Here is a 24364-nt window from a genome sequence, read left to right on the forward strand (position 1 = left end):
AAAGTGAGTCCTTTCTGAACTTTCCATAAACAGCATCATTCCTAAAACTACACTGTAAACTTAATTTTAAAACTGCTTATTGTCACTTCAATTTTTGAATAAAATATTCATCCACTATGTTTTTAAAACAGCTAGTTTGATAATGATACTGAAACAATATTTAAAAGGGGTCAACATAATATTTACATAAGTTATCCCAAATAGGTAAAATAAACATATTCCCTGTGTGTTTTCATACTATCAAAGATATACTTGCTTATATAAGTAGATACTACAATATAGTCTTTCCAATCTAAAAACGTTATGTTCTTATTTTAAACTGGATGCTACATAGCTATGGGAATTCCTTCCTCTGACAACTTCATTCTACAAGTTGAGAGGTTATAAAAATACACTGACAATATTCTCCATTCTTATTGTATACACTTACACTATTGCCTGGTGTGACATGTAATGGGAAGAACCAGGGTTAGATCTCCTGTACTTTGTTATGGTTTGAGGATCATATGTACACACTACGCCTTTTTCAGCAATGAAATTGGTGCTGACTGTGGTCCTAGCTGAGGGCCAGACACATGCAGACAGCTAGGTACTGGAGGACCTTGCATTCATACAGCAGGTGGGCCTTCCAGATGTTGCACCAACACCTCAGAATGCACCAACTTACCACGGGGTTTACTAAGACAGAAACAGCTGTTGGCACATCAGGACTGCTCCCTAATATGTACTTCGAAACTTCAGTTAAAGACAAAAGACAAACTGTACCAAAAAAAGACTCTTCTGCACATTGTGTCAGTAGAACAGGCTTACCCATTACATACCAGTGCAGTAATTGGTTGTTAAAGATATCAAGGAAATGTCAATAAAAGATGAATTCTTTGTAGTAATACTAAATAGATATCATTATAGTTTGTAATGGAAAAAGGGAAAATTAAGTGGACCAAATCTCTATTATACTATTAACAATAATAAAAAAAACTTTATATTTTTTTTCCCCCACCATTAAAGATATATTATGAGATGTTCAACTTGTAAAGTGTTAACAGATTCATAGGAAAAATATGTGGAAGAAAAACAAAAAATAATTCACTCTTATTGGGAAGTTGTCTGAAAATTAAAACTTAACAATAAAGAACAATCTGAAATCCCATTGTAATATTTTCTCATTTTTTTTTTTTAATGATGAGCTGTAATATGTGTGTTCATATTTCTGTACACTGGTCTTTAGAAAAAAGCTCTTAAAAGGTTGCATTGCACGATACTTCAGAATATTCAACTATGTTCCTTTACCTCTGGACTAAGGACAGCTGTGCTATCACTTGGTACATCCTCTTCATATCCTTTGTTATGAAAACTTTCTATTTCGTGTCCTGTGCTTCCCTCACTCGGACACTTATATGAACATCTTGGACTGTTGCTACACTGGGAAAATTCACATTTACTGTCTCCAACTTCAGAAGGCGTACATGAAAGATGAGGAGAACCACTATCATCCTGGTATGGAGGTGGCTGCAGTTCATCTAGTGGAGGTGTCCTTCTCATCCTCTGAATGCAGTTAGCTGAGAATAATGAAAATTCTTTACTTACTTTCTGATTATTTACTGTTTAAAGTTCTGTAGAAAACAGTAAGTCCAATTCTGGACAGCATATTTAAAATTGTTCTTAACAAATACTACCAAAAATATTCATTCAAAATGGAAACAAATGATCTCTCAGATGAAAGATGTGGAGAAAGGCAAAGGATTAAATATATAGTCAAAATGAACTGTGTAAACTATATATAAATAAATATAGCACAAATATGACATGACAATAAGTCTAGGTTTGAATTCTGGTAATGCTTACCTTGCAAAAACCTTTGGGTATCTTGAGTCACATTCTGCACAGGTGGAATGTAGACCAATTAAGGAAACAAAATACACTCCCTAAAGCCATGATATCAAACTTCTGATTACCTCACATGTAGTTGCTCAGTCAGGGAGATAGTAAATTAAACTCTGAGGACAAATAAGTAGTAATAAATGCTGACACAAGCCTTTTCACACAAGTGAACTCTGCTCACCTGTGAATTTAACAAAAGAAGCAGTATCTCAGAGACAGATTCCTTTATACTTATTTAGAATGGCTACAGGTTACATACCCAGTGTCTAAGAACGTAGACACTGGGTCCAGCCACCGAAAATAGCAGAAAAAGTACCACAAGCAATCGGGTGCCTGGGGGTGAATGCTTGATGCTTAACATCTTTGTTTCATACAGACAGATGAAACTAGATAGATGATAGATGGAACTGTGGTTATACATGTCCTCAGAAAATAAACCCAGGATGCATGGCTATGAATACAGAAAGTTAATTCCAAACAATTACATTTCAATTTTGGTCTCATGTTTTACACCATGCAGTGTTACAGAGTTGGGAAAAGACAGTAAGGTATGCTGTAGCTGAAATGAAAGTAGTTCTAAGGACACGTAAAACCTGTTTCACATATCATTTCTGTCAGCTATAGAGGTTTTAATGAAGGTTTCAATGCCCCTCACATATAAGAATAACTTAAACACAAAAATTTCAGACATACCACTTTCACACAAACGAAAAATCTATCAAAAAAAAAAAGGAAGTTAACAAAAGTATGAGCATTAGTATGACTCAAGTTTTGATTTCAGATCCTGCTAAGAAAGAAAATTATTTTCCTTCCTACATGACAGAGGTGGTATATTTTAGTTTCACCATCAATTTTTTGCGTAAGGGATTGCCCTGCCTATGTCCTAAATTCTCACCAAGTATATAAACCTTTTAATTACTTCAGAGGCCATAACCAGTTTTTCAATGTATCACTTGAACAAACAAACTATGCCTAAGAGTTACCCTTTATGGAACAAAGTTGAAAACAATAATGCGGCACTCTCAGGCAACAAGAAGTCTCACCATTCCTGGGAAGCAAACCCAGACACATTGGCTAGACGACAGCCACAGTCCATTGCGATTGCCAAAGTTGGGCAATGGAGGGACAGAACAGCACAGCTCATTATGGAGCATATCTACAGCACCAATATTTACAGGCCTCAAAGTTCATCTCTTTTGGGGAATGCAGGGCTCTTCTCTATACCACGGGGCTCCTAATGGAACTTCTCTGAGTTTAGCTAAAACAAAAGAGTGATTACAACAATGCAAAGTGCTCCTAGCAAATGATCCTGGAGTCAGGAATCCTCTCTCCTCTGATAAACCCACCAGAGGCAGCCTACATTCAGAGTGATCCCAAGTAAAGTTCCTTTGCTATTAGCTAGCCCAGCGCCACTAACTCCCGAAATGCCCGTCCCACAGAGCTGGAAAGGAAAAAAAGAGCAGGCAGGAAATCCTACACTCCACCTGCAGCCTTTGGTCCTGCAGATGTACATAGAGCCTTACACGTGAAACCGAGTTCTCAGGTAGGACAGTCAGAACCTTGAAATCACCATGCGGGAACAATGGGAAAGATCTAAACTGCAGAAAACTGAGAGATGTGGGAAAGCACTTTTTTTTGGACATCAGATAACTCATGCCTGTGAAACTAGATAGGCACCATTTTAGATTCTAAACTGAGATTTTAATCATAATAAAATAATAAATATCCTTTGACTTTCTATATGATCAAAACAGGACTACTTTTTCACTACTTAAATAATTAAGTATGCATTTAAACTTAGAGCAACAAAATTTCTGTTCATAGTTGCTCAAAGGCAGTAACATCCTTAAAGATGCAGTAAATATCATGCAACTATGACTAAATGTCATTCTTTTTTACTTGTAGTCTGCAAAGCCTTTTTAACCCCCAGCTTTTTCACAATCTAAAGAAACAAAAATGTGTCTGGGTAACTAACAACACCATTATTGTCTTACATTAGTAAATAAAAGGCTCTATGACTCACTTTTTTTCCACTTTGATGAACTCCATTATATTTCCCTATGGGAAAACTGCACAGGCTGCATGACAGAAAACGTACTTTTAATGTAGGTGGGGAAGAAGTGAAGAAAAGAAAATTCTTATTAACCAGCTGTGATTTAAAAATCTCAGAAAAGCAGAACACTGGGGCAGGTTTTACCCACTTATTTCTGAAAGTTTAGTTACCAAACAGAAATAATGTGTAAATGCTTAAAACAAATAACCCATATCAGGTTTAAAAGTCTAAGGACATCTTTATCAACAGGCATATACTGTTTTTGAAGAAAGGGTTTCTCTAAATAAAAAGACATTTTTAAATGACCTTTTTAAGTGAACAAATCTCATCTTAAATTAATTTCCCCTTCCCCACAGTAAATGACTTGCTAAAATGATGATTTCATGTTACAGTTCTCTGAAAATACTGTGATATAATTTGAACTACATGATTACATAATTATTGATGATATCAAAAATAAACAGTATCACATACAGAAGTGAATACAAGAACACTGAATAATGTCTGATACTAGGTATTTTCCTTAAAAATTACATAGAAGTAGTAACTAAAATAATCAATCAATCAACACTTTGCATATGTATCAAAGTTTAAAATAAGAAAACAGTGTTAATGCATGCTGGCCTACCCCTGGTTACATTAAAGAAAAATGTTTGGATCTGAAAAAAAAGCATGTTCTGAAATGTCTATTTACATATGGGATCTATAAATACACCTTGTACCTTTAAAGTGTAAACTTATATGCAGTTACATTTGTGCATGCTTGTATACTGTGACACAAAGAATGCCTTTCAAAGACCTCTGAATGTGGCTAATAAGATTTGCTGAAGAGTTATTCTTGAGCAAATGGTTACACTGATAATCCAAAATTAATTGGAGCACCCTTTCTATGCAAGTTTACCATGAATTTTTCTGCTCTTAAACAACATATAAAATAAATTTTACCAATTCCCCCAGTAAACTTCAGCATATTAAGTTATCATAACATTTGGGACCAGTCAGTGTGAAAAACAAACCAACGTATATCCCAAATCCTGAAGACACGATTAATCACAGAGAAACCAAACATTGTATAGCCTGAGGTTCCTCCTATACAGGAAATTCAAGAACAGGGAGGAAAGAACAAAAAGGAAAAAATAAATTTACAGATAAAGATCCAACATCCAGTTTTCCACCCAAAATAAGTGGATATTGTCATAACGTGAATGAAACAAAGTTGTTTAGTAACAAATATTGAGTAAACTCTAACTTGAGAATATAGTGTATTGCTCTCGATAAACAGATTTGCATAATCAATCTTAGGTGTTAACTGCTTTAATTAAAAATTTCTTCCTTTAGTGGGCTGGAAAAATACTCAATTTTAACAGTATAATACTAGCTCAACAGCTGAAGAAAGCAGACATTACAAGCAAAATACCTGACAAAGTCAGATTAGCATTTTGCTGATACGCTCAGAAATTAGAGCACATAAACTGTCATTAGCACATTTAAGTCAGAAGTAAATAAATGCTTTCTTTTTAGTACTGTTTGTCAAACAACCGAGGTTAATCTGTTTTCCTAAATCTCTTTACGTGGGATTGATTGAAAGCCGAGGGGACATGATACATATCTTGCCATCAGCCTCAAGAGACTGTCAATAAATCTGACTCAGCAATTACATTTGTGATTAAGACTAGAGTATTCCTAGAACACACAATTTATAACTATGAGAAAATACATGGACTTTTTCAAAGTCATTTTTTCATGTGGAATTCCAATTTAAAGATATATGAACTTTCTATATGAAATGTTTTTCTTTTAGGTTTTCAGTTACTGTTTGATCTTTCTGCTCCCAACGTTCTTCATTTCTTTTCTCTGCCCTGGTCCCTTGTGGACCACACTAGGCTGTACAACATTTTACCATGAAGCTGGCAATGTTCCTTTCCACGTTTACAATGTTTAGACTTTGCTATCTTAATTAATTTTCCCAAAGGTTGTCAGAAACAGCATCAGAAACCAAGCTTTCTTTAGCCTGTATTTCCTAATTCCATGAATGTCCATCCCAAGATAAAGAAATTATCCCCATGGTTGTAATTCCCATGTCTCATAAGCAATAATTAACTACACTTTTGCAACTTTTAGTTTCTCATATATATTACTTTTTAAATATTCATGCTTTTGTGGGAGGCAGCATTAACAGAAAACCTATTTGGGAATCTGGTTTCCAGTTACTTCAAAACAAATAATCACTATATAAATTAATAATTTTGCAAGTTATATTTTGTAATTACCATGAATATCTTCATTCTCAAACAGTATCTTTTCCTCCTATGTCTCCACATACACCGTATTTCAAAAGTTTTTTTTAATCTAACATAAATTTCAAGTTTTCAAGCCTTCAAGGGGCTCTATGTAAATGTTAAGACAATTTAAATAAAACATAAAATGAAATACTTGTTTAAAAATTAAAGAAACCTTTCTTATTCTGAATGATTAAATACCCTTAGAGATTTCTGATATGCAGCACAGACAGTCCAAATGGAATTTTCATGTTTGAACTTTTCTACCATCTAAAATATTACGTTGACTGAATTACCCCACATTACGAGGAGTATAAAATATAAACATTAAATATTGAATGAAACCTCAGGGCTCTCCTTCCCTTAAAATGGAAATCTTACATGTATATTTGTGAGGAAAAAAAACCTTACTATTTCACAATAAAACAAATTATCTCAGCATTACGCTATTTCTGTTCCAAAAGAGTTATGGCATAAGTCTTGTTTAATGAAATAAGGGGAATATAGGATTGGTTTTGAGTGATTATGGGCAAGTGAAAAAATTCTTATCAGCTCTCTTCTTCCATTTGCTATATTTTAGACTTTTATTCATAGTAAAACTACTGTCTACATTAAGCAATTCACCTTTAAACAAGAAAGCAATCACACACAATTTTTTGGAAAAATAATCCTTTGTTTCCTAATATTTAGAAAATTTACGTATACTACAAGCTTGATCCCAGACACATGGAAATTAAAAGTGTTTAAGGACTTAAAAGTTCTTAAGATACTTTCAATTTTCTTCCTCAAGAAAGGTCTAAGACCGATTGACGCTACTGATACTTGCATAGTAAATTTATTATTATAATTTGCCTGTTTACATCATGACCCTGCAGAACTACCAGCTTGGTTTTGGTTGCTGAAAAAAAAAAAAAAAAGCACTTTTTTGCATTTTCTAGACCACTTCTGATTTGTAAGACCTTTCTTCTTGTCTAGTGACACGAAGAAATATTCATTCTGTTATAAAGAATATGGAACACTGCTACACTGGTGAAAAACTCCAAGCTTTCTCTTTCCAAAATTAGCCTAAATTAGAACATTTAAACTACAAATGCATTATTAAAACATTATAGTGAACTAACTGTCAAAGACATTCTTTTGTTTCCTTCCCAAATATTTTGGTCGTCTTTCAATGAAAATTATATATTAGCATCTCTTGAATTCATTTCCTTACAATTTAAGTATCATTCTCAGATTACTTATACAGTATTTTCATTAATTTGACTAGAAAATAGTTCAACCTAGTTCTTTTTGAACAGCTGTCCAAAATATATCTAAATACCGTATAAAACTATTGGTTAAAAATGTGACTTTTATTGATGCAAATATCAACAAAACTTCTCTCCGGAAGATTTTTTTTGGGATCTTTTAAAAGGAGGTTTTAAAAACTCCACTTTTGTGAGCTTAGGTCCAACTCTGCAAAACTTTTTTGAAGCAGAGACCTTTAAGAAGTGAAATTATAAAATTGTTTGCCTTTACTTCCACAATTATATTTCCTTAGGTAAAATATTTGTAACATGTTCATTCAGCATCCTAAAAAGAAAAACTTATTTTCTGTTCAATTCAGATGTTGGTTTCACCTTTTAGCCAACTTTTTACACGACTTTTCAGACCAAACTGTTGACTAACTTCCTAAATTAATAGCTATTACTCTGCACATTTGACCACTGTTAACTTTTTCCAAATTAGCAAAACTGATGGAAAAAAACACCACTTATTAAGTGAATAAGTGAAATAAGTGAATAAGAGAAATTAAATCATAAAACTTTCCCTTTTTTTCCCCTCCTTTTAAAATACACTGGAAGTCTTACTTGCTGAAGGAGATTGACAACCAGCTTTGAAATCTTAAGAGTGCCTTGGTGACAAGGAAATGCCTTTCATCATCTCTGAAAATGTATCCAAATCCATCTCTCTCCAGCATTTATGGATGCATGAGAGAAAATTTCAAGTTTAACAGCTAAAAAGCTCTGAAGAATCCACCCACTGTAAACAACCTCAAGACCCTGAAAAACCCCATTTCTGACCAATCTGTGGACTGCAGCAGCTGGATGGGGACTGTAGAAAAACTTTTCTTGTCATTGCTATACTTCAGTTGTGTACATTTACCACTTTAAATTACAGCTCAAGTTCCAGTCCCATTTAATACTACTACACCTCCAATACAGGAGTCATGTAGGAGGATGAGGTGCTGGAAAGGTGAAAAAGACCCCAATGAGATACAAAATCAACTCCCAGTAAAATATTGTAACACACAGCTAATATTCCTGTACTGTTCTGTCTCTCATTGTATTTGGTCTCAAGTGAGGAAAAAAGTATGATTTGTAAACAAGATTAATGTGTTTTATATATATATAATGTTCTTGAACATTTTAATATTTTTGGTTTATTTCAGGCACATTCATTTTTGATTTGACAAAAAAAAATGCAAAGTTTTCCAAATATTACAGAAAAGACCTCCAAGTTGTAAGTTATTAATTTAATGACACAAATAAGATCCACGCAGCAGTATACACTGCACTTAAATGTGTTCCTGAATCACCAAAATTCCATTTATTCATACTTTGAATTTAAATAAGATGCAAGTACTACCTTTAATGAGAACTCTTCCTGCAGCTTAAAATACTCAAACTTCAGTTTCTTAAAAAAATAACTTCACCTCAGTAGCTGTATTTTGTAACTCTTTACGAAAAATTCTGTAAAGCTCCCGTGTATTTTAGCTCTCTATTTATTGCTACCTTGATTGGTTAAAATGAAACAGGAAAGATATTTTCCATCAAGAACTGCTTCCAGAATAGAAACACAAAGCTGGCTTTAATTCCTTTGCCTTGTTTTTATTGCAATTTTATGATATAACACTCTGCTGGAGTGAGTCACTACCACAGAGCTGCACTACAATGATTCTACATGAACCTTTTCAGAAGAGCATGTGTTAAATTTTCTGTCCATCCACTTAAGATATTTATGTGATGCTGATTTAGGCATCTCCTAACTGCTGATACTTACAAATATTGTGGTGAAAGAGTAGAAGTTAATGTATTTGGCATTTTACAGACAGAAAACTTAAGTACAGATTTAAACGACAGGCAATAAAGATTGTTGTGAATCTAGCTCTGAAGTACTGATAATCATACAGAAAGCTTTCAGTGAAGTGTGGAATTGAAACCAAGGCTTTGAAGTCTAGTACCCTAGCCATCTCTACTGGGTTTTATTTGTTTATTTTTACTTCAAGCCTTCTAAATTATTACTAATCTAAGAATACACCTGAATAGTTTACCACTACCAGGTAAACCTCCAAGCCACTAGCTTAAGAGAGAGAACCCCACAGAACTTTCCATTATCAGCTTTGCATTGAAAAATAAGGAAAAGAAAATTAAAAAATTACAACATTAGTGTGGGAGAAAAGGGAAGAAGAAGAAAAAGGCAAAAAGAAAAGGTATGCATGATGATTCAGAAAAAAAGTGATGGCTTGTTGGTAAATCAACAAAGGAATGAGGAGAAATAAAGGGAGAGAAATTTAGTAGATCTGTAAAGAACATGAGAAAAAGAGCAAACAGCAGAAAAAAAAAAAGAACAGAAAAGATGCAAGCAAGAACAAAAAAAAAAATTACAAACACCTAAAATAACAAAGCAAAAAATGACAGAGAAAGGAAGGTGAAGGAAAGGGGAAAATAAAACAACACATGACATGCAAAAAAAGTGGTTCAGATCTGAGAAAAAAGGAATGTCAACAGAGCAAAGACATAAAAGAGAAATTAGAGATACCTGATGGGTGGAAATATTTGTATTTGTAGGTGAAAATCTACACAACCTAGAGAACACAGCCAGCTACATTCTAGCAGAGGTAATAGGCTTCTCAGGATAGGCATTTTTTTATATTTATATTTCATATCATATCTTTTTTTTTTTTTTAAACTTATGGGGAAGAGACAGTAGTAATTATTCAGATTTTGAGATTCAAAAGGACCTCAATTTCTCCTGTCTGTTCAGGCACTTTTTTCCCTTCTTTTTTTGACATTGGCTCAGTGACATCCTTTAGTAAAAATGGACGGTATTTCCTACAGTACATTAGAATATTCCTGTAAAACCAGTTCTAGAAAACTCAGTTGTTTGTTTATTTATTTATTTTAAAACAGATCCTATAGCTTTACCAAATAATAAACTGCTAGAAGCTATGTGCCAGAAAAATTAAGGGCCATCTTAGTTTGCAAGAGACCCTAATAGTTTAACAACAGCAGAGAATTGTCTATATATGCTCATGAACTGTATATATGCTCACGCCTGTAGAAAGTATGCTTAGAGATAATGGCACAAATACCACTTCTGTGCACAACCATCCAGAAAAATAAAGGAGAAATAGACATTATTAAGTCAGAGAAAATGAGTATGCTTTCAAACTAAGGTATCTTTCCTTCACACATCCAGTAAAAGGACTAAGAATGCACAAAAAAAAAAAAGACATGGATTAAGCAGCAGGGAGCACATGAGTCTGCTCCATTCACTCCAGCAAAGCCTCAAACTAGTTTCTCAGGGTATACAGAAACATGACTACTGAAAACTGAGTTTTTACACTTCTTTGCGGTGATTCTGAGACCTCCCACTGTCACAGACAAGTTGCTTTACTAGGCTCGTATATACGATGCAGCTGCTGCTATGTTTCCATAGTCATATAATTCACAAAACAGGTAAATTGCTGAATTCTGACAGCACTAGATGAATATATGCCTGGCTGGTGAAGATATTTTCATTCAGCCATACCATGAAGTCACAAAATCTTTGGGTGAGCTTGTGAGAGTCAGAGAACAGTGGCCAAGCTGCATATTGCATATAGAGGGCTCATAAGGTCTCATCAAACAGTAGGAGACAAATTGTTCTTCCCCGTCATCCACCCAAAGAAACAATAATGCTAAACAAACAAGGATCAGAGTGCAGCATATTATTCTCAAACCTTTTAATTTCCCAAAACGCTAACTGAAAAATTGTGTTGTTGTGAGCACAGTTCTATACTTAAAATATTAAGCTTATTACGGGCTGTGACACTGAGTAAAAACATGCATATCCAACAAAATTTTTTCTCATAAAACTTTCTTATATTACTTAAAAGAATAAAGTAAAATGTATATACCTAACCCGAAACTGCTGTTTGAAGCTGCTTGTTAAATAAGAGACTTAAAGGTGATACACAGCAGTTAATTAGCAATCAAAGTCTGACAGCTACAGCTGCAAAATGTTTGTATGATAATTTCAAAATTGAAAATTATTTATTTCACTCTACACGAAATTAGTGTACACTCATTAGAAAGCGAGTGATTATCTTGAAAAGTATTACTGGAAGATTTCAGTAGATTTGCTACAGCATCAGAAAGCATACAACATATTTCTCCAGACCTATTACCATCATACCCGTTCTCATGATTTGGTGTAAACATGGTCTTTAGATCTTGACATCACAACTGAAAACGTACTCAGCAGAATGATGTTTTACAGAGTTCATAACCAGAACACCTTTTTTTTTTTTTTCCCCCCTTTCTTTTCTTTTTTTAAATCTCAGCACTCATAGTTTGAACTACTTTACTAAACTATATATAAAGCCGGTATATGCAATTGATGTACATACACAATGCAACAAAGAAAATTCTCATTAAATGTAAGGAAAAAAAAAAAAAAAACACTTTGGAATGAGATCGTTTATAGACCGGAAGAGTTTACCCACAGACTCTGTGTTATCCACTGCCTGGAAATCTTTAAAAGGTCTACCAGCTAAGACCCAGAGCAGCCTGTTCTAACTTTGAAGTTAGCTCTCTTCCAGATCAGACCAGATAACTTCCACAGGTTCTTTTCAACCTGTGATTTATTGATTCTACAATATATATTGGAAAAACATGATCCCCATCCCTGATTATCTAGCACGGGACTATCTCAAATATAGACATCTCAAATTCTATAAAGCCACTTCTCTAATACAGTAATTTAATAATTTATAGTGACATATAGCTCCTTATAGCGCTATATATATATATAAAAATATAAGATATACTAATTACACTGCTGTATTCTGATTTAAATACAAATACCTTATCAGCATAACCTTTCATCATATACAAAAATAAAACTACAGAAAGCAAAACGGGAAGTGAAAGAGATTTAGAATACTTTATTATCTGGTGCTGTTATACTGCAGTACACCTTGCAGCTGAGGAGCCTTAGACAATTCAGCATCACTGACATTTTTACCTTGATAAAATGAACATGTCAACATACTGGTTTTAGGTAAAAACCAACCAACCAACATTTAAATTCTGCAAGTAATATAAAACTGTTGTTAAACACATACTTGTAAATACAAATATATACATACACACATACCCCAAGGCCACATATAAGAAACAAGAAAAATTCAAGGTTTATGAAATATTAAATATAATTAAGATTACACTGAGGAAGTAATATCCATAACAAAATGCCAATGTCAGAAAGCAAATATTGACCTTTATAATTTATCAAGTGAAAAAGCCTCAATTTGCTCACTATTCAAACTTTAACAATAAGTATGATAGCTTAGATGGCAGAAAGAGGAAAAAAAAGCAGTATTTGCTATCACTTTGCATTAACATTTTGACCAGTCAACAATTCGGTAGTGATGAAATATGCAGTTTGATTCAAAGTAAGACAAGGCTATTTAAATAACTCAAAATAAGAAATTGGTATTGAAACATTAGAATTTTGATAAGCGATCACAGCTGCACTAGAATTAGTTTCTATAGCAACAGAGGAAATAATGTGGAGAATTGCACTGCAATACAAGATGGATTCCTTACAAACACTGCTGTTCAGATAGAAAACTTTAAAATTATTCAATGTATTAAAATATTTCTATTAAAATGGTTATTCAAATATCCTATACCTTGTACCCCGTACATCGTTCTATTTTGGTGCTCCACAATTCAATTCTACTGCATCTATTCAAGTTTTATATTACATTTTCACACTTTTCCCCCAGTGCTTACCTCCCTATTTTAAAACTAAAGTGACTTATTCTGGAATATACTGGAACCTCAATCTCAAACTAATCTGCATTTTCAATATTTATCTTTTATTACTCCCACATAGAAGCACTTGTGTTTATTTTTCCAGCAGTGCACTTGTAAAATATTACAGAATCCTTTTGCTTTGCATGTGCTATTTATAAGAAGCTGCATCACTGCCATGTGAATGAACATCACTATGGAACTTCTAAAACTTGTGGTCATAGGAGACCTACACGAGCTTTTTATCAGTGTGCACTCTCATGTCCTAAGTATGATTAAGAAACCATAGCAAATCCATTGGTATTCATGGTCTGAATGCCCATAAGATGGTAAGATAAAAGCCTTTCAGTTGAGCACATCTTTAGATTCCAAATGTTGCCCATTTCTAGCACTAAGAACTATTGTTCCATTGCATCATCTCTGATTCTAGCTATTTTTGGCAACTAATTAAAAGCATATGCATGAACCTTTTATGTATTTTGCCCTTATAATGAGACCTATTACTCTGGCTTATTCGATCCCTTTGAGTTCCAAAGTATCTTTCAAGTTACCATGGATACAAGTGATACGCTTTCTCCCACAACTGCTTTGTGTGCCTTATCAAACACCAGAAAACTGACACAGTAGGAATCTGAGCCATCTATACAGGATGAATACCAAACCTCTTGGAAGTATACCCCCCCCCCCCCCCCCCCCCCCCCCAAAGAATTGAGGTATACCATAAACAGCACTTGTAATGAAAGAAACAAGCAGGTTCTTTTCTATCACAAGGAAAGCAAAATGAAAAGATGCAGACATCAAACAATTTAGTCTGATCAATTCTGAAACAGCAATAAAATGAAAACAGAAGTACACAGAATACTTCTGAGTTTGCTTTCTTGAGTTGACAGAGTTTAAGTGTTTCTAGATCAACAGATCCACTGAAGATGTAAAACGTAGCAAATCTCAGCAAGCATTTCATAAAAGAGTTGCAGAAACATTGTATTCAACTCCGAGATTATGCACAAACTTGAGTAAATAAAACTCCCTTAAATAGAAATTGTTAGGCCTCTTTAAACCAATTTATTATGGGCATTTTCAAATGTAAATTGCATTCCAACAAGCTGTGAATAATTTGTACTAATCAGCGAAGAAGAGGGCAGTTAGTAAACTGATTTTCCCATTTTATTTCCCTATTCTGACCTGTTCTTGAAAACAAAAGATCCTCTCCACTCAGACAGCAAAATTAACAATGGATTCAAAACCAAAGTGCTGACACTAACATAACCTGAATGAATATATGAGAAATAAAAGGGAATATCCAGAAGGGAACAATATCGTAATATGAAATCAATATAAACACATTCAGAACCATCACTCAGCTCTGACTCCGTTTATGGTAAGACAATGGCTACATGTAAGTGCCAAAAAGGCAGATGAGTATTTGAGAGCCATAGAAGGGATAAGCACAATGCTCCTCTTGTCCTTTTTTTCTCAGTTATCTAAACTTCTCTAAGTATTAGAGCAAAATACTCCACAAAAACTTACCTGACTTGTTCATATCCATAAGCTCAGCCTTGCTTTAAAATCCACAGATTTCAAAGCATAGTATCTGAGCTAGAGACACTGAAGTATAAAAGACACAGACACTCGTTTCTACTAGCATTATGAATTAACTGTATCATTCTGATACATTTGTTTTCCACAAACAGATATATACTTAAGACATATTGCACATTTTCATTTTTTTCTTTAACAGTATCACTGTACGTTATCCTCATGTTTGGCTGGACGTCATAAGATTCATTTCTTTTAACTTTTAAATTTGACTTTGAACTTTCTCAGGTCATGTTACTTCCATTTGGGGATGAAAAACATTTCCACAATGCTTTTACTGTGAACACAACCATAATTAAGCCTCACTTTTTTTTTTTTTCCCCGAAAAAAATATTTTAAAAATAATTTAGAGCTAGTGTACAATGAAAAGGAACTTAAAGTTGACTGCTACTTTGGCATTGATGACAAGTCATCTGTATTATCAAAATATTATTAAATCGTTAGTTTAATGTTGGAACCTCTTCTAAAAACAAAACAAAAAAGCTTCTGGAACAGCAGTGGTATTTGCACAATGGCTCTGTTCTCCTGCCATCGCACTCACCTCTACTCCTGCTTATCATTTTGTCTGTTTATAATACTCTCCTGGGTTATATGCATTGTGCACAAAATCACAAAAAAGATCATCCATTCCTCCTCAGGTAAATATAGTGCAAACTGCTACTTTTCTTTTAAGAAATAACGAGACTAACACAGTTACCATCCTTCGTAAAAAAAGGTTAAGCTCTTCCTTAAGTGAACCTCAAAGATTTCAAGAAGTAGCCACTGCTGTTTCCTGCATCTTTGAGGCCATGAGATTGCCCTTAACACTAAGGACAACTGAAGTTTTTATTAGGAAAGATGTTGTTCTTTTAAAGCCTTTTTTTTTTTTTTTTTTTTTCTGGTCGACAGGTAGGAAACAGCACCAGATAAAAGCAGATGATTCAGAGCAGTGTCTCTCATTGCCAGGGAAAGGAATTTTGCTCTGATAACAGCCATCATGAAACACGATGATGAGTTTCTCTGATGGAGAGCGTTAGACATTAGTCCCTTAACAGCTGAGTTATTTCTCCATTTCTCAGAAAATGACCACCAACTCAAACTGTCTTTTCAAACTTCACCAGATCTACTCAAGAGTCACCTACCTATTGACTGAATTTTGTGTGGACCAACAACACGTGATTCTAAATGTGACAGGAAGAGATCTCAGGGCAGAACAATCAACTTCATCTTCAAGAAGAGCTTTTCAGCAACACATTTACTTGACAATTTTCATGTGATTATTTCTATACTAGGAAGTAAGCAAATAAGCACTCTAAAGTTTGTGGAAAATACATTATTATTCTCTCTCATTATTCTCATTATGATCTAAAAATGGTTCCATTCTGGCATTACATGCAGAATTTAACATAACCATGTATGAAGTATTTCAAGCAAAATAATTTTGAAAATGTAGTTGTAAATTAATATAAAAAAATAGACTAGTTTTGTTTTGTATCCATCACTTTAAAATAAGTACAACATATTTGTAGATTTTTTTTATTTCTACTCAGATTGCCACAGATGCCACATTTACAACACAAATACAATACAAACACTTCAAAGTATAATAGATGTTAATAAAATATAACTTAGATGGCTCTGTATTTTTCATTTCAGAGTTGTCTTTTGTTCTATTAAAACTCACAGGAACCTTGAAAAAAATCTGAAATATACTAGCTGTTTGAAAATTCATTAAAATAGTGTTTTTAGTGCTGAGGATTTCAAAATAAAGTTACAGAAGTCACTGCACGTACTACCAAACTACAGATTGCTGAAATACAGGGAAAACCAAGTAGATATAACAAAAACAGGAACTACAAAATACTGGAAGCCACAAGAGTTTGAGCAAATTCAAGTAAAAGATTCCCTGAATATAAGAAGAAAAGAGTCTAATTACTAGCATTAATCTTGAGCAATTTAAACAAGAACAGAGCCTGTCCCTCTTTTTTTGCCCAAAGATGTACGGTTAGCCCTGACCTTTCGGTTATCATCATGTTTTCTGGTACAAACATCAGCTCTTTGCAGTAAACAACAGCAACCATGTCACCTGTTCGAGTCACATATGTAAGCGATATTTGCCTGGGCTGAGCATTTTCAAAGGAAAGAAAACCACACCTGAAGTCATCTTCTGGAAGAGACGAACATTTTGTAGTTTTATTCTCCAAGATTTGGATTTTCCAAATACACATGCTCTTATCAGCTCTATTTTTAACCTGCCGCTCATATAGGATACTTAAAATTCTGAACATGTTTACATTATCCACCCAGCAGGCTAATGGAACTGCATACCAGACAGTCATGCATAATTCAAATCAATATCCTCAGGCTTGCAACTCTAAGTCAAAGCTGCTTTTAAATAAGCTGGGTGTGACTTTAACATGAATAAAATGTATCTAATTTTAACCTTTATCTGACAAATTGATATATTTGCAGAGGGATGTCATAAATCCACTTTAAAAATTGAAACAAGTAGAAAATCAGGATAACACCTTTTAAGAAACATTTTTAAGGACAAAATTTAGAACTTTCAATAAGACAGCACGAAGGTTAAAAATAAAGAGGAGGGTAATTATTATATATATTTCTTTAAAAAAATGTACAAATGTATATGTAAAAACAAATGGTAGCAGAATACTAAATGGCACAGAAGGTGAACACAGCAGGATTTCCTATTTACAAATTTACAGATCAAGCTTTAATTGAATTGGGCATAGGCGATTCCACACTGGAAATCCTATACCCAGCTAAGCATGTCTGCTAGCTTCTCTCTAAGGACCAGAATCAGAATTTCAGTAATAAAATAATTTTGCCTTCGAGTATTCCCATGTGTTTCCATGAGACCGTGATTCATACCATCACAGCGGATAACCTTCAAACACGCTGAAATGACCAGAAGCATGGCTGTTATACTGGCTAAGGATCTATTTCCAGGTTACTCCCAAATAAACCAGATGAAAAGTAACTGGAGGAAAAAAAGAAGAAATGACAGGGGACACAAAACGGACAGTACAGGATGGGACTTTCACACTGCGTGATATAAAATCCTCATCCTTTTCCCCAAGGAGAATAACCCAACAAGTCCTAAAAGTTAGGGTAATTCTACATCACAAAAATGTTGTAAATAGCACTTACTTTAACAAGAGAGCTTATCTCAACAAGGGGAAAAATAAAAAAGAGGGCAGATTTTTGCCACCACATGCCATCTACTCAGATGCATTAAAGTCCCAGTAAACAATATATGCAATTAAAGTAGCTATGAAAAAAAGTCTTTCAGGGAAGTTAGAGTTAATAAAAACACCTTTAAATAAATTATATCCTAACGATAAAATACATATTACTAGACAAAAATGGTTCATCTTTTACATAGACAAAATAGTCATGGAATAATTCCAAGGGAATACTTATGATATAGTTAGAGCATACACCTATGAAATTAATACATATGTGCATAAGGAAAATGATCTACTCCGAACAGACGACAAAACAAAGAGTTCAATTACAAAATCAACATGTTCTTCTTTTGATAAGACTGGATTATTTAAAAACAAACAAACAAACAAACACAGTCCTAATGATAACTACTCTTTAACTGAGGGGAAAAGAAACTGGTTCCCTCTATCACTAGATATTACCTTAATTTCAGGGAACAAAATGCCCATACCCAGAAGCTTAGTAAAAGAAATGCCAAATTTTCAATGTGAGCTCTCAGATTAGCAAAAGTGCAAGATTCATTGCAGAAGTGATCTTTCTTGCTGATAGTACTACCTCTTGCGTCTATATGACCAATCATTCTACTAACGTGGAACACCTGTGTCAAATAAAATGCCACAAAGAATTATTTCAGCCACAACTATATATGTAATCTTTTCCCACTTAATGACTGATCTCAGTCCTTTCATGAATCCCAGATGCAAACAGATCAGCAACTTATTAAAATAGTAAGTTTAAAATAAAATAGAAACTTTCCTGTAATTATTAATGTATGATTTACATCACTTCAGAGACATCACATTGCTAAGGGTGACTTTCTTCAAAGCCTTCACATCACTGCAAAGGGTATTTCTTCAAAGACTTCAAAATGCTGGCAGGAGGAACCTATTTTGTGAGATTGCTTTTCTCACTTGCACACATCAGAAAAAAGTCCTTTTCCACTGGAGGGCAGTTGTTTTTCGTTGTTGTTATTGTGTTTTTGTTTGGTTGTTTGGTTGGTTTTTACCCCCTTTTAGAGTTGATCTAGGTGGAAAAGGAATTTTCATGTTGAAAATCTTATCATCATCATTGACTGATTTTTATTACTATTTTCTTCTCTCAGCAGTAGATGACATGCATGCTTTAATATCTTTTTCCAGCATCTCTACTGTTAATCACACAGTAAATCCATGATTTCAGAATTATTAAAATTAATTCTATTGAGCTATCCTTTGTGTTTCGTTTGGTTGACAAAATACTTAATGTGCACAACTTGGATGTCATCTATATGACTTTTCAACTTAAATTTCTCAGTGTAACTTTTTTCTCTTCCAAACTGTATGTAAATTCATCCCTGAATCTCCTTTGCACTTACCTCCCCTATTTACCTCAACAGCTCCATAATATTCCCCAAGAAAATTACAAGAAAAATATTGAATTACACATGTATTTCCTATCTCTATTTATGGACTCCATCCATTCTATATCTCTTGACTCTGTTTGTAAACAACATGCTTATCTGCCATTCATGTGGTTAAAGAACCATAACCACAACATGATCATATTCTAATAAGTGAATAATATTTCTTTACTATTGGGAACCTTTCAAAACACAAAGAGTAATATTTTCTTGGGAAACAAAAAGTATATAAATTCCATAAAACCGAAGAAAAAGCAGAGCAAAAGTTAATCTTTAAATAACTTTAGTCTTCGCAATGCTCAGTTCACTATATCTTTTCAGAAACAGGCATCATAATTTCAAACACTTAACAGAATTGACTGTCTTCCACTATTATAGAAGAATAATAGAGGACTGTCATAATGCACTAGGAAGCTACTTCAAAACTCTTAAAAAAAAAAACACAATATAAGAGAAACGAAATAGAAAGCACGGCGAATGAAGTTTTCCTGGACAATTCTCTGTAGATCCTTGAATTTCAAAAGTATCATGCACTACACAAAACTACCCCTAAAACATGGATACAGATTACTATAGCAAGCTCTATATAGCGCTTGTTACAGATATGGATTGAACTGCCACACTCCCCAAGGCTTAAAAACCACATGAAATTCTCTTGTAAGGGCATTGAAGCCAATGAAGACTCATTTTGATTTACCAATGCACAGGAGGCAGATACACAATAATCAGAGACCAGAATTTTCGTATCATTAGCATTGCAACATTGCCCTTTCGACTGTACTACATAACAATTTCAAATTATTCCTAAGATAAATATTTTCAAGAGTAGATATCCATGTAATAAAAACCAGAAGCACAAGTAAGCTAGATCAAATAAAGAAATGGTATAATAATAAAAAAACAAAACACCTTTTTGTTCCCAAAAATCTGTAAGAAGTGCATCAAGAATCATAAAAACTAATAGTATACAAGTATACTATCAGCTAAGGTACATGAGTATGAGTAGTAGAATTCCTCATAGCTGTAATGTGACTCAGTCCCCAAAACTCTGAAACATTTGGGAATTACTGCTCTGAAGATTACCCATGACTTTTTAAGTGTAGTTTCGTAAGACCCTTTCAAAAGTATCTTGATGAATGTACTGTTTGAAGCACTGTGTCTACCCAAAGCCACAGAGCAAAAAGAATATTTTCTTCCAACAGATACTACACAAAAGCAATTTCACAGATAATCTGATAAAGACACAGAGAAAAATGTGTGTTCATCTTTGTCCTAAATATTCTTTCCGTTATATTTATTCCTTTAAAGCACGTGTAGGAAAAAAAAAGAGGAGTGACCATTTAAGTTAACATCACAACATGACAAATTATTCAACTAAGTTTCACTCTTCTAGTCTCAATACTAGTTCAAAGTTCTTATTCCACCAAAAACATCTTCTTGGCCTGTAATTCTTTGCGTCTGAAACATACAGATAGGCCAATTTTGAGAGAACTTTATGGCTATATTTTACTTAACATGATACAACTATACTGTGGCACTCACTCCACAATTTTCCAACAGTAAGTCGTCATTCAGACTTGGCTTGAAAATAGATCTGCTTATATGTAAGGAACAATGACAGAAGCTAAACTGGAAACCATGTGATTATCAGGGGATTCACTGAGGGATCCATTCTTCCTCTCTCAGCCTGTACAGTGGCTTTCACCTTTGCTTGACAAGTCTGAGGAAGGGCTTTAACAAAATGGGGAGATTCATCTGTATACCAATTTTGAGGTGCTTGTGAAAGAGCTTTTGGTTATGTTGGAAAGATACTGACATAAAATCACTCTATACACTCAAGTTGTGCAGTGAAGACACTTTTCCCGATAAATGAAAACTAACAAGAGAGAAAGAAAAGGCAAAAAGCTGCAAAAAGAATCAGATCCAAGACATTCCAGAAGAACAGTCGCCTTCACGTGCAAAGATTGACACTGAGGAGCAAGGCAAACATATGTCCAACAGACATATCAACATAAAGTGCCGAAAGCCTAGAGAAGAATAAAAGTGGAGAAGATAAACTACAAAAATAACATCATATTCTACCTTCACAATATGGAAAAGATGGACAAAATCCAGTAGCATATGCCTGCTAGTGCAGCAGATTCTCATTTAAGAGAACTTATGTTTTCTCACTGCAGTCTTTTAGTGCTTCCATATGTTTCCAAAAAACCTTGTGAAATGTAAGACACTTGGGCCAATCTCAGAAATAGAGCCTCTGAACAAACATGTCTTCAGCCGCAGGGCTTTACCAATTGAGATGTTAGAAAAAGACTTTAAAACAGGTTGGAGACGGAACCTGTGGCCGTACCAAGCTAGTAATCATAAATAAAGCATATTTGAGTATGCTAAGTAAGTTTTCTACTTTTTCCAGTATGATGCCACTTACTCCAGAATTGGGATCAGTTTCCTTGATTTGCTTGCTAACGTCTGGAATTTTGCACAGCTGTTAAAGAGCAAGACATGCTTTAAGAACAGCATAAACTAACTACAAAAAAAACAGAATCTTTTCTCCCCCTCTTCTCCCTTTCATTTCTGATAAGAGATTCAGAGAATCCTGATTGCAAAAGCAAAGAAGAACCTACAGCTTTTGACATTTGCCTGCAAAACACTGATTTCAATACATTTACCCTAACACTTAAGCTTAAGAACCTCCACTTTCCAGAATTTAGACTGCTTCATTAAAGAAGATATATTGTATTTGCCTATGAAGCTTTCAGAGACAAAGACACAACAACTTGCCTGTATGAGGTTGAGCTTTTAAAGTTCATGAAGTAGCCACTGCTTTGGAGATGAAGAGGCTATATTAATATACTGTAAATGTTTTGGAAATTGAAATTATTAAGAAAGTGGGGCCCATTTAAGATCACAACCAATACAGATACTTAAAAATACTTCACTTACCAAAATGCAAAAGAATAATGTCAGCTTTAAATGTAAAGTCTGTAAACAAATGCACTTTCTTATTTAGATCACCACTTCACAATAGTCTCCTGGTTAGCAGAAATATCTTACTGCGTTATTTAGGCTTTTTTTTCCTTCCTATTTTTGTTCTTTACTTTCTGAAACTAATGTGTAATACCACAGCCTACACTAATCCTATACTACCTACTCAACATGATAATAACAGCATTTAAAAGGGTAGGGAATAAAAAATAGGATGCATGTTGCCAAAAATGAAAGGGAAGTTATATCAGGATATGTATCAAGAAAAAGGAGAAAAGGTCACTTCAAGTAAGTATCCATACTTTATTGGATAATAAGGCAAAGAACACAAAGAATATTTGAGAGAAATAAGGTTTCAGACTGAGCTGACCCTAGGAATCTGGGCCTAAGCACAAAGACTGGATTTAGTGTACATATAGTTACCAAGAAATATTGTAATTATACAGGTTTCTCTCTTTTCCATGATTAATAGTTTTGAGTCATTTGTACAATAGTCAAGCATCTTCTGAACCATTTACATTGCCATTTTGTACTATTTTACTTCTATTTCTCATCAACTTGATTTTCTAATGAAATAGATTTTCTTTTAGAGATACTCTAGAATCAAGTCTGTCTGCGAGGAGCTCACTGGGAGAAAAAAAAAGTATTTTCAAAAGCTTGGAGCTTGCAGAAATGCTTGCATCTAAGCACTTTTTTTTTTTCATTTAAAATATATATTAAAACTCATCAGAATCTAAATGCACCCAATGCACTATATAAATATATGAAGTAGGTCAGAATCTGTCCATGAGCCGGTATCTGTGAATCAAAATTTTAAAAACTAAATTTCATAGAACAAACAAAAGAGTAACTAGAACCTTCCATCGTCAAAATATACCCAAAAAAACCATAAAATATCTTGTTTTCCTCATTTAATGATTAAAAACATTATACAAAATTCTATGTCAGTTCTACATAAATATACTGAAAAGGAAGATTAATATGGCCATCTAGAGGAGAAAAGAATGTTGTGAAAACATGCCACACATTTTCAGACTTCAGAATAAGACATTTTTAGAGACAGGCCGACAGAAAATCTATGTAATTCAGTAATTGATAATAAGTGGTTTTTAAAATAATATGATCAGACATTTTGGTGATTGTGGTAAAGCAAACAATATATCACACATGTTTTTAGCAGTGCAAAGTTTACAAGATGTATTAATACAGACAAGACTATATTTTTGTCTCTTGCGGAATTTTTGTGCAATGTTAAGTGCAGACATGTCTAAACAAACAAATTTTAAAAGTGAAGATTAAAGTGTAGTGCAGACTAAATACTTATTAGGAAAACCATTTATTGACTCCTTTGAAAACACACAGCACTCTGTCACAAGATACAACATGTGATAGAGATTAACTGCTCTAAGACAAAGTAACATAGGTTTTTCTGAAAATGAAACATCCCATTTTCATCACTCATTACTCTACCTCTGATGCAATTTTTAATGATATCATCAGAGGCTGATTTACCAGAAATGAGCAGGAGGAAAACAGAGATGAGACAAAAATGAGTTCTCTCTTCTCATCACTGCACTGCAATACTATCAATCCCTGGTCAACGTATGGATTGATTGGTGCCTTAGGCTGGAAGTGCTGCTGAAATGTTTACTTCTCAGAAGTAGAAACAATAACATACATATGAGGAAACAGAAGAATACAGACACCAAATATATTGACAATTGTTTCTCACGTTTAACAATGTACATAGGAAAACACTGCTTGCTCCCCTTCCATTACAAAGAATCAAGACACAGTTCTATCTTTTGCCTTTAAACTTCTTATAAAAATAAGTCAATATCATATAAACCAATTATTTTACAACAAGTTTCAGGGTTCCCAT

General features: G+C 33.9%; 1 protein-coding gene across 6 annotated transcripts in view; it reads right to left on the minus strand.

Moving 5' to 3' along the window:
- Positions 1 to 24364, minus strand: part of SYT14 (synaptotagmin 14) — an 88426-nt gene that overhangs the window by 28791 nt on the left and 35271 nt on the right. For all 6 annotated transcript variants that reach the window (XM_048057626.2, XM_048057623.2, XM_048057624.2 and 3 more), the window contains one exon: positions 1291 to 1559. In XM_048057626.2, the coding sequence (XP_047913583.1) occupies positions 1291 to 1559 (269 nt within the window). The remainder of the gene's footprint in view (positions 1 to 1290; positions 1560 to 24364) is intronic.

Source organism: Anser cygnoides, chromosome 3 (assembly GCF_040182565.1).
Source record: "Anser cygnoides isolate HZ-2024a breed goose chromosome 3, Taihu_goose_T2T_genome, whole genome shotgun sequence".
NCBI lineage: Eukaryota > Metazoa > Chordata > Aves > Anseriformes > Anatidae > Anser > Anser cygnoides.